General features: G+C 44.1%; 1 protein-coding gene across 1 annotated transcript in view; it reads right to left on the bottom strand.

Annotated features, from left to right (window-relative positions):
• The window catches only part of RDX (radixin), a 39,633-nt gene extending 26,476 nt beyond the window's left edge, over nucleotides 1-13,157 (bottom strand). The window contains exons 1-2 of the mRNA XM_032181798.1: nucleotides 13,074-13,157; nucleotides 5,222-5,293 (exon numbers count right to left, since the gene is read on the bottom strand). Coding sequence (XP_032037689.1) covers nucleotides 5,222-5,233 — 12 coding nt within the window. The 5' untranslated portion in view covers nucleotides 5,234-5,293; nucleotides 13,074-13,157. The remainder of the gene's footprint in view (nucleotides 1-5,221; nucleotides 5,294-13,073) is intronic.
• Nucleotides 13,158-17,892: the final 4,735 nt, after the last annotated feature.

Genomic DNA, 17,892 nt, shown 5'->3' with positions numbered 1-17,892 from the left:
CGCCTTGGCATCAGAATTAGTTGACTGAGTTATTCTGTATTTTACCCCACTTGCTTTACAGCATAAATACGGTCAATGAGAAGGGAAGACTGTGTATGTAACATGTACAGGTCAATTATTTGAAGAATAATGCACGAAAGTATTAGAATGAGCACAGGGGACACAGAAGTAATAGAATGAGTCCAGAGGAGCAGGGCCATGAGGATGATCAAGGGGCTGGAGCAGCTCTCCTATGAAGACCGGCTGAGGGAGCTGGGGTTGTTCAGCCTGGAGAAGAGAAGGCTCTGGAGAGACCTTGCAGCGGCCTGCCAGTACCTAAAGGGGCCTACGGGAAAGCTGGGAGCGACTCTTTGTCAGGGTGTATAGGGATAGCACAAGGGGGAGTGGCATTAAACTAAAAGCAAGTAGGTTTAGATTAGATAAAAGGAGGAAAGTTTTGACTCAGAGGGTGGTGAGGCCCTGTCCCAGGCTGCCCAGAGAAGCTGTGGATGCCCCATCCCTGGAGGTGCTCAAGGCCAGGCTGGATGGGGCTTTGGGCAACCTGGGCTGGTGGGAGGTGTCCCTGCCCATGGCAGGGGGGTGGCACTTGAGCTTTCATCAAGAAGCCCAGAACTGAGTAGGCAGCAATATTTAGTAAGAACAACATTTAAAATTATACGGAAAAGATTTTCTGTGGTTGTGGTCTGTTTTAATGAATACAGTATGAGTCGGTCACATGCAAAAGCCAGGGAAACCAGCCTAATTCTTATCTGTAATCAAACTGCATGTAGCAAAAAAGGGGTTTTCCACAGTAAACAGCTGATTATTGTACTCTCTTTACGTTACATTATTTGTGTTAGTGGAGGAGCAGCATGTTGGTCCCACGGCTTTCTGCATCACACACGGCACACTCCGCACATCAACCTCAGAGCAGACACATGAAGAGATGCAAGAGAACAATCAAAGAACAAGATAAGGTAAAACGCTGAGGATTAAACAGCATTAGGAACGGAACAGGCTACAGAAAAACAGCCCACAGATTTTGATAATACTGAAAGACAAAAAAAAAAAAAAAAACAGTTCTCCAAACTGACTTCATTTGTCTATTTATGCTGCAGCGATAGATCATTTATTGAAGCTGTAACTCAAACACTACATTACACAGCTCAAACATCGCCCTGCACAACAATAACATTCTGATAAAAACTGGATTTATGATACACAGCATCTCAACACCACCACTTCACTGAAATTAACTTCATCTTGTAAATATTAATTTGAATTTTAAACACCCAAATAATTCCACAATCTGACAGCTCTGGATACACAACACCACAAAATGCCAAAGTAGTCCAAAAAAAAGGATTGCTTTTAAGCTTAGCAACGTTGACATTTAGTCCCGTTACTCCATAGCATAATGCTTTCTCTTTCGTGCCTTGCAGTCTTGCAGAGAAATGCTGCAAACTATCAGCAAAACAGCTGGGAATTTTAACTCCTCTTACACCCTCTAAATGCAAGTAAAATTTCAGTCAATTACACCTAATCTTCTTAGCCTATGAAATGATTAACAGTTATGCAACTAATGATGCCTAATTTTAGTCCCCAGGTTTCTATTTTTGGTGAAGATCTGGGAGAATGGCACACAGCTAAGAAACATTTTGTATCTGTTCTTTTAGGAAGAAACTACCAAAAATAAGTGAAGATTCAACAAATACCCTATTCTTCTCTAAGTAGAGAACCAGGCACGTTGCAAATAGCCCTACCTAGTAGCAGCTCCAATTTTGATTACAGCAACGAAGACCTAATTAAACAGCAGAAGTCAGCATTTATTTTTTTTTTTTTTTTTTACATAAAGACCAGAACAAAAATTAATTGCGACTTAATTTCACCCTGACAGACAGAACTGAGAACATGAAAGTCCCAATATTATTTTATTTTGAAAGTAGAGGAGCTGCAGAAAAAGAACGGAGAGCTACTTTGTTCCAAATACAAAGTAAATAGATTTTTCTGCTGAAGCAACAGAACAAGAAAATGTTTAATAGTAGATATTTTTCAGACACTTATTACCTTAATATCTCATGACAATGCATTAAAATCATTTTAACCCTTTTCAAAGCACCCTTTCTCACTCATGCTATTTAACCCAGTAGCCTCAGAGAAAATCCCAAACACTCACAGAAGAACAAGGTCCTTTTACTACCACATCTAAGATCATTCACAGTGGCACAAACCTTATTTCAGACAGAGGCTTAACTTCCAGGAAAGCTGAAAAAATTGTTTTAAAATTCAGCTATGCTAAGATGCTTTACTGGTCCTCATTTACTTAGTTTTGATTGGTATATTGCATAAACTTTCAACATGAAAGCAAAAAAAAAAATTTTATTCCATTAATTTTCCTGTGATTAAGTGTTTAGTGATTTAATTTAAACTCATCTTTAACTTCATTATTTGTTACATACAGCATCAAAACAAAATCCATTCCAAGCTGCAGAGTGTTTAGTTGTATGCACTATTCCCTTGTTTACACAAACATCGGATTTTCTGACAACTATCATTACCGCAGGACCTGGGAAAAAGGAAATATCTGACCATGTCAAAGTAACACAGGGAAGAGATGTACAAAATAACACCAGCCAAATTCTCCCCAATTATGTTAACGGGTTTTTCCCAGTTCTATACAACAGCTTATTCACAATTCCTTCATTAGTTTTCAGGTTAAAAGACATCTAAAAATAAAGCTACAGAACAGTGACAGTTTTATTGCACAGCTGTCAAAGATGAAGAACAAGGAGTTTAAGCACCAAGTAGTTTCTGAGCTACATTTTCTTTAAAAGACTGGTAAGAGCTGTAATCAACGTCCAGAGTGAGAAACCTTCCATGGCCCAGTGCTACGGAGCCCTGGCAGAACCCAAGCAAGGGTCTTCAAAGAACAGTGGCAGATTTATTGACCAAAACCTAGGACTGGGTTGTTAAGAGTCCCCAAAGGAGGGTAAAAAAATAAAATAAAAGGAAAAGCTTCAAAGCAGTTTATCATTTAAGAAGCCACCAGAACAAAACCTGAGGTTTGAGTTTTACAGGTAAAATCAGTTAATCTGTGGCACGTGCACTACCACTGCATACACAGATTACAACTGATAACCACAACAACCTGAAGTTTACAGGAAAAAGATCCCTTTGACATTTTTCCTGAGCAGGAATCAATTTAATTTCGCTTCATGGCTTCTTTCACTTGGTTTTCTTCTGAGATCTCGCATTGTCAGTAGGAAAAAAAAACAACACATAAAACTCATATAAAGCCCTTCAGAAAAGCATGGATATATATTCTCTCACTTTTGGCATGACTCCAGCTTGCTTCCTAAGATCCAGTAGCTCATTTCCATTCCTAGGGTGGACTGTGAGCCCTTTTAACACTTCTGCAATCTCAACTCTAAGGAGTATTCTTCACTTTGAACCATCCTAAAACTACATTTTCTGTGATTGTCTCAGGTCCCTAAAGCAGTGGGAGCACTGCCTGCTTAAGTTTCATGATTTTGATCCCAGAACTTAAATAGAGAGAACCTCACACAGACTAAGGTGTTTGTTTTTCCTACTGATCAATTGCAAGGTCCTGCATCTGGGCTAGAGCAATCCCAAGCACAAATACAGGCCAGGAGGAGAATGGCTTGAGAGCAGCCCTGAGGAAAAGGACCCGGGGGTGCTGGCTGATGAGAAGTTCGACATGAGTGAACCTCATCCTGGGCTGCACCAAAAGCAGCGAGACCAGCAGGGTGAGGGAGGGGATTCTGGGATTCTTCCCTCCTGCTCTGCTCTCATGAGACCCCACCTGGAGCCCTGCATTCAGCTGTGGGGCCCTCAGCACAAGGACAGGGATCTGTTGGGGCAAGTCCCAGAGGAGGCCACAAGGCTGGAGCACCTCTCCTGTGAAGACAGGCTGAGGGAGCTGGGGTTGCTCAGCCTGGAGAAGGCTCTGGGGAGACCTTACAGCAGCCTGCCAGGGACTCTGTCAGGAGGTATAGTGATGGCACAAGGGGGAATGGCTTTAAAATAATTACTTATTCTACAAATGAGTAATTGGCTACAGACTACTCATTCTCATTTCATAAAGTGCTAAAATATTGTCCCAAATCACCTGGGGGAGGGTCACACGTGGGGGAAGAAAAATGACAGAAACAAAATGCTATGGCCAGGCTGCCAGGAGCTCTGAAGCTCCAAGCAGAACTCGCAGCCTCTGGAGAGTCCCGTGCTCACATCACTCATTCAGCTGTACTGATTCCAAACACTGGGGTGCAATACTAGCTACTGTAATTTCTAATTAATAGCAAAAATTTTATACATCCACAAATATATATGTGCACACAGACTTATGCTCAGCAGTAGACAACATTTTGTCCTGGTCCTGATCTCAATGAAACATCAGTAAACAAAGGAAGCCCGCAGGCTGTTACGTAAACCAATTAAGAAGAATAGAAATAATCTCCTCTGACAATTCAGTTCCCTTTCTGCATACTTTGCTTGCTCAATGTAAGTGGAAGAGACAACCAAAAATTGTTTAACACATGGCAGACAAAAACGCAACCATCCAATATTCCACCAAAAGATCAAGCTGCTGAACAGTTATATCCTTAAAGAATTCCAGAACCAGGATGGAAACAAAAATCTGAGATTTTTTTCCTCTACAGAAAGTGGAGGAACACTTATTTTAGCTGAAATGAGAGGAATAGGAGACCACAAATATTGCTCGTGTCCTTCCTTCACACTTACCTTCCAAATTATACCCCCAATCACAGTAAAAATACCACCTAACGGTCTTGTTGCTGTCACCGACACTTTGTCTGTTCTGCCTTTCCCTGACAAATCCTGCAGCAGATCCTTTCACTGATTCTAACAGATGTTGAGTCAGGCCTCCATCACCCACTGCATGCCACCTCATCCCAGAGTCTGCAATTCCTGAAAAGTTGTTCCTCCTGCCAGCCAAACGGGCTCTCAATTCTCTGCAGCTTAAGCTCTGCCCCCTCTGCAGCTGTACACACACAGCCGTGCTGCACACAGCTTCTAGCACCGAGATTTCAGGTAGTTTAATACCAACGTGTGGAAAAAAAGCTCAAGAACTCTGACTGTACCTTACCAGATCTTATGAAACCTAATAAGGGCAGAGTCAAAGTAACTAGAGCTGTTTTAAGATAACTACTCTGAAAACTGAAAATCCCATTACGTTTTAGGGAGTAAGAGAAGAGCTACTTACTGGTTTCGGCATTTTGCTGGTTTTCTTTAGTCTCTCGTCCAGTGAAGTCTTCTACAATCTCTTTGTCCCCTTCTGTCAAAAACAAATGCAAAAGGCTCGTTTTTAAATTAATCATAACAGAGTTCACGCACATCACAGCAAATAGTACAAATTCCAACACAGATAAACAAGAGCTCTACATGTGCAAAATGCACTTTTCAGTAGATAACATCCATAAAAAAAAAAAAAAAAAAAAAAGTTACCCACTACCAGAATCTACAGGTGTCTAAAAAGTAACCTCCTTCCCAGTTTTTACAGAATACTAACCCACTAACATTAGGGAAAAAAAAAGATCCCCAAAAACATTCTTTTAAAAAACTTTGATATTAGACATCTTCCAGTACTGAAAGCTTATACATTATTTGAGAAGCAAAAATTTGAACAAGGAACTCCAAAGCTTCAATTTAGTCTGTTGATGCTAGCCAAATTTGAAGCTTCGTGCAAACAAAGAAAAAACTAACATTATTTTTTAAGCATCAGACTGTATTTCGTATCCATAGAAGCATCCATTTGTCTCAGGGAACAAGTCATGAACTCAATTTTCCCTAATGAAGAGGAATTCCAGTTGTCAGACCATTACAGTAAAAAAGGAGAAAAATCTGTACTGCTTATTTTTTATTTTTAAGCAGAAAGGCTCTAAGTTACATCTGTGTGGTAATGAAATTAATTACTATCATCTTCTGCAAGTTCAAAACAGTCTTTATGCCTCGAAAAAAGAAAGCTTGTAATTTCCTTGGTAGGTTGCATCCTGCCTTGACTCAACTCACGTCAACTCAGAAAGCAGAAGAAACCAGTCACCTTCTTGCATGCTTTTAAAGTAACAGTATCTATGAATCAGTCCTGCAGCGTACCAAAAGTGGCATTGCCTCCAAAATAATATAACTAATTACTCTGAGTAGTATTTGTCTTGGTGTGAATGTAATCTGAGATTTCAGTATTATAATTCTATGACTACATCAGACAGATAAAATGTTCAGAAGTGCTTGAGGAAAAAAGTATAGGGACAAAATCAAAATGTTTAAAGCAATTTATTTATCAAAAGCAAACTTCTGTATCATTTTTTTAATTCATCAAAAAAAGTGTCATGTATTGTTACATGTATTTAGAAAAGTTCTTTTTCTTTGCTTCTTGGCAAAAAATACAGTAAATAGATCAACAAACATTTGCACGGCAAGCTAAGGTACACTTGCTTTTTTCTTCTACTCTGTAGAGATTGTTTGAAAAGAGGGACTGGAAAAAAGAGATAAAGGTTGAAAATAACTTAAGAAATATCAATATTGTTGGCTGGTAAAGAAGAATGAATGACTAAACGTTACAGAAAGAGATCCTACGTCATACTGGGGATATGGAACAAATTTTGTTTAATCACAAATCAGCCTGAAATTAAAACAGTGTCTTTAAGGTATATTCATTATGGCACAATTGATGTAGAACAATAAAGGTATAATGCAATACATCATAGTTTGTCCAGCATAATTACAAACACATTCCAGTAGGATTTTTTTTAAAACTTGCTTTAGGTATGAATTTTGAAATTTTTACTTCAGTTTTGAATTTCTGAAGATATTCTGAAGCATTAGACAGTGTCAGTAAGTCTATTTTACCATTTGAATATATAGTCTGATAGAATTTGTAAAATATGAACTCACTTTTCCATAATCCCCTTTTTTTAAAAAAAAAATATTTTTACCCAAAAAACTTTCGAGGGAAAAAGAGATGAAACAAACGATGTTTCTACCAGGTTTCCTGGGACCTTACAACACTGCCCTTTGATACAATTCCATGGCACGTGTTCAGTTCACAGAGGACATTGCTGCCTCCCCTCCTTCCTTTCTCTAGCTCAGAGAAACCCAGGAGCACTAAAAAGCAGAACAGGCTTGGCTCTGACTCCTGCTACCTGTACGCAGGGCCCCGAGCTGCAGCAATCCCCGTGCCCACCTGGTTGCCAGCAGAGGCTCATTACCCGTACCGCTGAAGGCAGGCAGAAGGCCTGGAGTTAAGCTCAGTTAACAAACAACATAAAAGCTAAACCAGGTTCCCATCCACCATTTTAGAAGTGTGCCAACTCAGCAGTGCTACAAGGAGTGGGAAGCAGCACAACTGCTTTTATGTGCCTGCAGTAACATTTGCATTGACAAGAGGAGGCACGGGGAGAGGAGCGACACCGCCTCAGAGCAGCCGCTGGGAAACAAACGGGAGCAGATGGCTCAGGGCTGAGTCCGGGGAGACCAACTGGCTCCTGGCTCAGGGCTTCCCAAAAGGCAGCGTGTCGAGCTTTCTGAAGGGGCTGCACCAATCCCTCCGATGGTCTGTCCTTGCCAGTTCTCCCACAGATGTATCCTGATTTGGTGGGATTGGTTTTACCGAAACATTTCGTTAAACTCCTATCAACCAACCCTAAATTATGATTTGAAAACATGCTCTTAAAAAAAAAAAAAAAAAAAAAAAAAAAAAAAAACTTCAGGTTTTAATCAAAAACATCACTACAAAAAACTATCCTGTAAAATAACAAGTCATCAAATCCCAATTAGGAGACAAATAATTTAACCGAATTTACAGAATTGACACATAGCTGATGTGCGATGAATCAAAGTTATCAGCTAAAATAAGAATCCTCTTGTCCAAAACCCAACCCAGATGAACTGTGCCCCTGGCAGCCCCACAGATCTCAGGGGCCTGGGAAGTGACCACAATAAGTAAACAGAAAAAAAAATATGGAAAACAAATATAAACGATATTTTTCACTGGATGTGCTGCAGTAATTTTAAGTCTGTCATTTCATTTATTTAAAAGGAAAATATTTCCTAAATTTACTCAACTAGGCTGAAGGTCGCTTCTATTTCAGATGATGAAAACCATGTGGTATATTACAAGAAAAAACACACTAAATGTTACACCAATGTTAGTTTAAAAGTTACATTTGTAAGATGGAAATAATCTGCGCATAAAGAAAAACCAGCCGGTGTCTATATGCTTTCACACTCGAGGTGCTAGCAATTTCAGCACAGTATGCTCGCACAAAAGCACTGCAACCAAGCGTGATCGCTACAGAAAAATCAAGAGCTTCGCAGACCTTAGAACTGTGCAAGAACTGAAATCAAAAAGTAAATAAAAAAATAACACCATCTTTCCTGAGCACTGGCATCAGCTAGCATTGAAACACAGCAAACATGGAAACATTTGTCCAAAAGAAACCAAAACCTCACTGCCAGAGGAAACAGCGTGCGCCTGCACTGCTGCTGCTGGAAGGGGAGCTCACTTCTGCCACTCGCGTGCCCAGCAGCTTTACACTCGGTTCAGTTTTACTCAGCTTTTAGCTCTGACACAGTCCATTACTTATAGCTTTATCTTAACGCCCACGTCAGACGACGCTGTGAACAGAAGAGCACATCCAAGGGGATGGGGAACGATTTCCCGTATCGCTCCCGCGGTTTGAGGCCTGCCTGTGACCTCCTGCACGCCGCGGCGACCCCAAAGGTGCCTCCTCCGAGCCAGGAGGATTAGCAGAGCAGGTCGTGACTCCGCAGAGTTCCTGCTGCTACAGCGCTCCGCTCCTCGAGACCTTCGTGGCAAATGCTAGGAAGCTGGACCAAACCGCCAAAATATCAGCTGGCTCCACATCCCAAACCAAACCAAAAAGATCCGCCCAGAAGTACAAAAATTCTCTTAAAGCGAAGGATTGCAATTCCAACTCCTTCCACGCCAAGGCAGCTAGATTTTTAAATCATCATCATCATCCATGTTTCCAGTTATGCCACAAAAGGCAACAAATAAAGCAATTGTTGGAAGGCAACAAAGGAAGCTTTATGCAGAAAATGATGGTGCACAAAGCGCTCGATGCCAAAATTCTGTCATGTAATTTATGCAGCAGCTGTTTTCAAAAGAAACATTCATGCACACAGCCCTGGGGCTGAGGTCAGGTGAGGAAGGCGACTCGAGCAGGGCACCCGGATGGCAGAACCCAACTCTGAAAAGCAGCAGGGTCCCTGTCCAGCTTTAGACCTGCCCCCAGAAGCAGCCTCTTAGCAGCGTGCTTCCCCAGCTCTGTGAAGAGGCTCACCCTCAGCTTTTCTGCACACAGATGGCAGGGACCCCACAGCTTTAACCAAAGCAACGCCACCCTCTAACTTGCGTATTTAGAGGAATCACCGAACAGTTTGGGTTGAAAGGGACCTTAAAGATCATCAAATTCCACCCCGCCGCCATGGGCAGGGACACCTCCCACCAGCCCAGGTTGCCCAAAGCCCCATCCAGCCTGGCCTTGAGCACCTCCAGGGATGGGGCATCCACAGCTTCTCTGGGCAGCCTGTGCCAGGGCCTCACCACCCTCTGAGTAAAGAACTTCTTCCTACCATCTAGTCTAAACCTCCCCCCTTTTAAAGGCATTCCCCTTGTCCTATCAGTCCACCCCCTGACAAAAGAGTCCCTCCCCAGCTTTCCTGTAACCCCCTTTAGGTACTGGCAGGCTGCTGTAAGGTCTCCCCGGAGCCTTCTCTTCTCCAGGCTGAACAACCCCAGCTCCCTCAGCTGGTCTTCACAGGAGAGGTGCTCCAGCCCTCTGGTCATTCTCAAGGCCCTCCTCTAGACTCCAACAGGTCCCTGTCCTTGTGCCCAGAGCTGAACGCAGGGCTCCAGGTGGGGTCTCACGAGAGCAGAGCAGAGGGGGACAATCCCCTCCCTCACCCTGCTGGCCTCGCTGCTTTTGATGCGGCCCAGGGTACGGTTGGCTTTCTGGGCTGCATCAAAAGAAGGAACTTCTTAAAACTAAACGCACTTTTTCTTTTCAGTCTTGTACCGTTCCAATTTTTGAGGTGCCTAATAGCTTTAGAGGCAGCAGCAGGAAACGTACAGGCCACTGTACCTGACTGACTGGTCTCAGCTTTCTCCCAGAACATTTTACTCCAAAGCCGCCTGCGAGTACCTGCAGGGCAATCATCTTTTCCACTAAGCCTAACAGCTCCCTAATGACACGCTTGCAGAAGTCCAATAAAGAAGTTAATTCACCACAGGCTCTACCTCCGCATACATCTTTTTCAGACAGCCGAGGAGATGCGGTCTGCACAATTGTCTCGGAGGTAGGCAAACCCGCAAGCTATCTCACAAAAAAGGGGAGAAAAAGCTGAGTTCTGTGACAATAAAATAGAGACGTGACCATTGCTGGGTATGACAGAGTTCTCCATACCACCATTTTGAGTACTGCACCTACACCTTCCTAAGAACACCATTTCCTCCCAATTCTTCCCCCCAAGATACTAGAGACGAGCTTCCTGGGTCTCTGATAGATAATTCCCATGCAGCCAGTGCAATTGTTATGCCTTGAATGTATTTATAGCTAAATATATTTTGAAGAGGCAAGCGTTTCTTCCAAATGGGAGATCCTGGTAACTTCAAAAGCACAAATGGGAACTTGGCAGCACCGCAGTCAAATAGAAGGGAACACAGCCCAGCCAAGGAGTATTTATGCAATGCTTGCAGTTTTACCAGTCCGTGACAGATGTGCTGTATAACTTACATACTAATCTGAATATAAACTCCCATCTTCACATTTTAAAGTGCTCACAACTGGAGCAGACGAAATAACTGTAAGATTTTGAAGAGTTCTACAACAACAACGTCCACTCTTCCCACATATTTCTGACAGATGAGTAAAAATGGAAATTGCAGAATGTGGCCAGTACAAGTACTCTGTTGTTTCAATAAACTTCTCCATGGAAATACCACTGGCAGGTGACTGTCACAAGTAAAATCCTGGTTATATCCCATTCCAGGAGCAGGTACTGTGTTTTCTGAATAAAGCAGGTAAGTCTCTTAGCAGCAGTTCCACAAAATAAAGAAAACTGCTAACACGAACTTGCCATTCGCATAAGCCTCCACGTGAGCTGGCTCGAGTTCTTGAGTCCAACTGTTCTCAAGGTGTTCACTCCCTGGTTGGGCCACTGCACTATTTGTTTCTCCTTGTATTACACGACTTGAAAGACAGAATAATTAATAAAGGTCTAAAACAAGGAAAAAAAATAATTCAAAGCATAGCTAAGGATTAGACTACCGGTGAAGTTGCCCCCCAGATGCAGCCCCTCAATGCTGAAGGCAAAGAGTTTATTTACCAGGTCCCTTCAGCTCTGGAGAAAACTGGCTAAGTAAGGCACCCAGCGCTGCTTTCATGTACCGGTATCTTCTGACAATCAGGTCTTTCTCCACAAGTCTGTATAAAGTTTTGGTTACATTTGCAGACTTGAAAATCCTCCCTTTCCTCTACTCCCACACACTTTTAATGCAATACAAAGCGATAGGACAGCTTTGATGTATTTAACACATCCAATACAAAGAAGTAATACCTTGAACAACTTTCCTTTTAATCCCTGCCAACAAAAGTACCCCTTCTTAAAAAGCTGAGCAGCAATTTAAGATCTCTGAAGAAGAAAGGCCATATACCTAGCCTAACAATGCCACAAGTCCCTTTAGTTGCTTTATTTACCAGGATCTGCCTTCTAACGTCACAACCTTCTACATCTCTTACTCCCTAGCCTCGCACCTTGTAGATGAAGCCATGCTCATCCTACAGCTTTACCAAGTTTCCCATGAACCAACTTTTTTCTGGCAGCTCTGAGTATCTTCAACGCCTGCAATGCTCTCCATTGCAATTGCAGGAGTAGGCAGTGACAAGAACCCTTCTCGTCCTCCCAACAGACACTTTCACACTGTTTCTTTCAGTCAGCAGTCAATGAAAACTCTCTGGACAGCTCCTGACATGTCACACCACGTCCTTTTCCGTGCGTTTTTTAAAGTTGTTTACTGTACTTTTGCTCCCTCGCCTCCCGAGCTGATGGAAGAGCTGTGTCACCCAGCGCAAAGCTTGGAAACACGCCACTGCCATTTGCCAGGAGGGCTCTTATCTGGGAACACTGCATTGACTTACAGTTTATTTTTCTCACAGTCCCTCTTACGCTGAATCAATGGATCGATGGAGATGAGCCCTACAATCCCATACAGAGCCACTACTTTCCCCTTCATCGATTGCAAACCCACCTCGTGGCAGTTGCCGTAAGGTTTCTGCGTGCCAGCTCCACGCCTGCCCTCGCCACGCAGCACCGTGCCAAGGTGCTGTGTGTGAGCTTGAGGCAATCGTGGCATTTCTGTGGGCACCCGAGCAGGGTTAGTGCCGTGCAGGCTGGCGATGAGCCCTCACAACGCCGCCGTGGCTTACGAGGCAACAAGCGAATGGGAACTGGCTGGGTAAGGTGCAGGGACACCTCTGAGCCCTGGCCCGAAGCAGTCACAGAGACACAATGGGTTTAAATAAAGAAATATAGCTACTAAAACTAAATAAGAAATTATTTTAAAAGCCTGGAGAGGAGAGAAGAAGGCGAAATAATTTGCTGGGATGCCAGACAGCTCTGTACACCTCACGACCAGTCGCGTTGGCAGGGCGTCCAGAGAGAGAGAGAGCCCTCCCCGCGCTCAAATTAAGAAAAAAACGACAAAAACCAACCAAATCCCGCAGAGCTGAAGCCCGAAGCCCCTCGCTGCGCCGCCCTCGGGGCGCCCAGCACGAAGCCGCCCGGCAGCCGCACAAAGGCTCGCTCCGGGCCCTCCTGCACCGGCCGCGGGCCGCGCACAATAGCGAGCAACAGCTGCCCGCAGCCCCCTGCCTGTGAGGCGATCCCTCCCCTGCCCTCCCCGCTGACGGGACACAAATAACGCCGCGGGGCCGGGGGCGAGCTCCGGAGACCCCCCGCAGCCCCCTCCCGCCGCCTGAGGGGAGCCCGAAGCCGCCTCAGCGCCGCCTCAGCGCCCCCGTCCCGCCTCGCCTCACCTGGGGCCGCGCTCCCCCGGCCGGCGGGGGGGTCTGGGGGCGAGGCGCTGCCGGCTCCGGAGGGCTCAGGGCGCTCGCTGCCCACCCCCGCAGCCCCCGCCCGCCGCTGCGGGGCCGCCCCGGTGCTGCTGGCGGCGCCGCCGGGGACGAGGCGCCGAGCGCGGCGGGCGCTGACAGCTCCGCAATATGGCGGCGGCGGCCGCCGGGCGCATCCCCCTCCTCCTCCCTGCTCCCGCCTCCCCGCCTCTGTCGGGGGGTTCGCAGCTCGGGGCGCAGCGCGCATGCGCGGCTCGGGGGGAGGCGCATGCGCGCGGCGCGCGGGCGAAGCCGCTGCCCGCAGCCGAGCCGCGCCGCTGCCCGCAGTGTGCTGGCGGAGGGGCACGGGGCCGGCGGGGCGCGGTGAGGCGGCGGTGCTGCGGCGAGGAGGCGGTGCTGCGGCGAGGAGGGGGCGGTGGGGTGCCGTGTCCTGCCGCCGCGCTGAGGCTGGGGGGAGGTACCCCCCGCGGTCCTCGGCCCTCGAGAGGCTGCCAGGAGGCGTGATGCCACCCCTCGGTGTCCCGGGGGCGTGAGGAGCGTCCTCCCGTAGAAAAAAAATAATAAATAAAAGTAAAAATGAAATAAAAACTGTTGTCTCGCCCACTTGAAGAGGCGAAACGGCTCCCGCGTCCGTGCTGGCGCAGGGTGGTGGGACCCTCACTGCTCCATCACTCCGAGGGGGAAGGGGCCGTGCTGCGGTCACACGTGGCTTCCCCTATTCACACTTAATTTTTTTTCATACGCAAACCCTTCAAAAATCCCTCCACAAACTTCTCGTGGAAGAACGAGGAAATTCTCCCAGTAGATCCTCCCAGTCCTGAGGGACGAAGCTGAGGCGGTCCCAGCCCCCCCCCCCCCTCCTCACCCCCCCCCACACCATGGACTTGCATTTTATTTTATTTTATTTGCAAGTGACTAGAGGTGCGCCCTGAGCTCTGGCAATGCAGCCAGGGAGGCCAAACAGCAAAGGGATCCACTTGAGCTCCCAGCCCTGAGTCATGCAGCTGCTATTAATACACCTCGCCCTCTGGCTGCCTGATAAAGAAGGCAAGGTTGGGGGAAGAACTGGGAGGAATTGCCAATTAATGTCCCTTCAGAAAGAATAATTAGTTTTAGGATGAATTGGAGGTGGAGAGCTAGGGAAGAAGAGGAGAGAGGCTCGGCAAGCCACAAGGAGTAATATCCCCGTGAATGTGTGGGAGCTGCACTGACTAACTCTTTTTGCATTTGTTTGGACAAAATCTAAAGAACATTCCCATAAACTAGATGACTACATAGTGCAATCTGTGATGAAATTAAATTTATATAAGACTGAGTATAATTGCTTCTTCTAGAAGCATTTAATGAATTTAATCTGTGATGATTTTATGGATTTTATTGTATATGTCAAATAGGCATTTATTTCTCTCGCAGTCATCACCACAGAACCCAAACATCTCGGTCTATTAAAGATAGATTCAATTTCTTCCCATGGGCTAAAATTTCAATTCCAGCTTTGTTTTTGCTTTTCTGTTCCAATGAAAAAGTGACCGTGGCTAGTTCCACCTGCTCTCCATTGTTGTTGCTTGTCCAAAGTTTTGGAGCACATTAAACTTCTTAAGTGTTTCGCAGCCTCTGCAGATGCATGGTTGGTTCCACTGGTCATCGTCAGTATGCAACAAACTCTTCCCCATTCAGGTGGCCTTTTTCTGCATGTCAGAGCAAGATCCAAAGGCAATCAATAAAAGCTCTTCCAGGGAAAACAAGACCTTAATATCCATTCAATGACCTAAGGGTAGGAACTTTGATTCAGACCAGAAATCGTCTATGAATCAGTGCAGTAACAGATAAAAACATCTTCACTTTAGTTGACTGAATTAGAGGCTGGCTCTTCCTCTGACAGAGTCCATCGTGGACTGGCTCAGGTGTAGGAGTATTGCACTAGGACATGGTTCTGTGCTGATAGCAGGTGTAAAGAAAGTGCCTTTCAATGTGCACGTTATCGTCTTAAGATATGCTTTATCTCTTATAACGGTGCACGAAGAATATTATTCCTCAAAAAAGTCAAGCTAAATAACATTCTTATCTACCTTGTCAACAGTATAATGTGGTTTTATTCTTGCCTTGCTTCCTTAACAAGGTATAAACTCGCAGTGTGGCTGATAAAGCAGGACAGCAAAAAGAAAAGTGTAGTTAGAGATTGTACCCATTTTAGCCATGACACTGAAACTACAGAAAGAATTACAGCCAATAAAGAGAGCTTTCAGATATCCATATCAGCTTAAATTGCACAGTTATTGAAGAGGTAGGTTATAAAGATAAAGTTAACGATAAGAATACTGTAACTGCATGATGTAAAAGTTTGTCTTCCAGCAGTAATGCCAACATGCAGCTCTTCATTAAAAAACAGATTTTAAACTTCCACTGCCCTGAGGAATTAATCCTAGAATCGATTGTGACAGTAAAGGTTTCTGAGCCGTGACGGAGAGCATTAGTCAGTGTATTAGAAGTTTCTTCTATTGAAGCTAATCGTGCAATCTGAGGGACATTTACTGGACAAGGCGGTTTGGAAAGGAGAACTAAAAAAAAAAAAAAAAAAATCACTGAGAAATTTCCAAATTGTCTTGGCATGTTAAACATTATGCAATACACCTTTATTTTATCCTGTAATCCAATCAAGAGTTATGCTGTCAGCTCGGATAGAAGCGTAGTTCTGCCCATACCATGCCACTGACATGAGAAGTTATACGTGGACGCAGCCTGCAAGTCTGCAACCCAGCTGCTCTTTCTGGGCATATTTATGCATGTGACTCAATACACACATATTCGTCTATTAATATGTTTACAGAGGCAGACCTTACAGCGCCAAGAATTATTGCAGGGTAGTTTAACTGTTACTAATTGTGCGGTCTAAAACAGAATTGTTTATTCTTTTGTTAATACTTGAATAAATATAATAGGATATGCTGCCTTAATGGACATTAATCACGTTTCTTTTTTCCATCAAGTGTTGCCTTTTAAAGTCTCTACTAGAAAAAAAAATGGAATTGAAAGAATTTTGCAGTAATTAGATGAATCCAGTTCACAGATATTTTAAATATTTGGTGAATTTGCAGTAAATGTCTGAAGTAATAGGTTTTGTGTCTGTTGTTAAATTTGTCATCTAAAATTAAATTTATCTAATTCCAAAAGTGTGTTGTTAAAATATGAAGTTTCAATAAAAATATGAAGATTCCAGTAACAATGATGAACAATCCAAGTTGCCTTTACTTGAGTGTATTTCTATGGCCTGAGCTTCGATCAAGTTCAAAAGGCACGATGTGGTATGTTTCTGGGAAGGATTGGTCCTTTTCCTTTCTGAAATATTGTAGCTGTGTGGAGCACACTTAGGTGTCCTTGAACACCTCGATTCTCTGATTTGCAGCAGCTCTGCAAACATTTATTGCTGATGGCCTCAGCTCCAGGAAGATGTCGAGGAGTCCAGTTCTGGAGATTCCCCTGTACACGTGTTGTGACGAGGGAGGACAGCCTCTGTGTGCTACAAGCAAGAGGGATTCTCTCTCCTCATCAGGGACACAGAAAACAGAAAGGATAAACCAGGACCCCAAAGCCTGATCAAAGCATCTGGGAAACAAAATTCAGGATTATCTGCTACTGAACTGCTGTGCTGGCAGCTGGTTTGGTGTCAAACAGTTCTGCCTTTTGTTTTAACAACCTTGCTGAAAAGGCTTTAACCTTTAACATTCACACTGAAACCTGGCTTAACCTTTACCACTGAAAATCTGCAAGGTTGATTGCAAATGGTTTGTCTTGCAGCCCAGTGAGTGCCTCCCAGTGAGACTTCAGGAAAACAGTGCTTCTCTCGAAGACTGCTCCCACCACAAGCAAACACATGATTAGGGCTATGGGTCTCCCACTGCTGTGTCTGAGTAGCCCAAAAGCTTTGCTACCAAACATCTCTCACATATGATGACCTTCTCCACATTTTTCTCTTAGGTATTTAGCCTCTGATGCTGCAGCAAAGAGCAGCACTCTTGCAGTGTCAGCCCATCTCAGGGCCAAACTGTAATACCTATTCTGCTCAAGACTGAAAATAGTGAAATCACTTTTGAGGTCTGTTTAACAGTCTCAAATACAGATCTGAATTCATTTCAAGTGAATCACTACTTGCATCTCTGTGATAACAATTTGCAAATAATCTAATTTTTTCACACAAAATACAGATTACCCAGTCGTTATTTTTCATCTATTACCTCAGCCACCATTTTTATTTTATGATTTTTTTTTTTAATAATAGTTGGTAACTGCCCAAAGGGAAATTAACAAATTAAACTGCTTTGCAGCTAAGGCTGGGGCAAGCTGTCTGATTTCTTGTATTCCAGCTGGGACAAATCTGTGCGTGTCACTGCTCCTGTGTCACGTCACCCAGACGTGCCTTTGCTGATACATGAGGTTGTCATCTAGCAGCTGACACTTAGCTGCAGTTCTGCTTCTGGCCACTTAATGTTTTTATCTCATTCATAGTTGTAATTATTATGACAAGTACAAGTTGTTCCGCAGTGACAGCGTTGTTTTTTTAGTGACAGTGTTTATTTTAGCTATCATATGGCTGTGGCTAGGTCTTAGCAGTGAGAGCCATTGATAATCCTGGAGATATTAATTTCAGCAAAATAATGTTGAGTATTTATTGTGAAATAAAAGAAGAGGTAAGGCAATAGGCAGAGTTAAAGGCACCAGTCCCAACAACAACTTTTTTTTCTTGGATCTAGTTCTGTGGATGAAAAAAGGGAACATGATTACCAAG

This window comes from Aythya fuligula, chromosome 1, assembly GCF_009819795.1.
Source record: "Aythya fuligula isolate bAytFul2 chromosome 1, bAytFul2.pri, whole genome shotgun sequence".
Taxonomy (NCBI): Eukaryota; Metazoa; Chordata; class Aves; order Anseriformes; family Anatidae; genus Aythya; species Aythya fuligula.
Note: the sequence above shows the minus strand (reverse complement) of the source record. Positions and strands in the feature narration are given on the sequence as shown.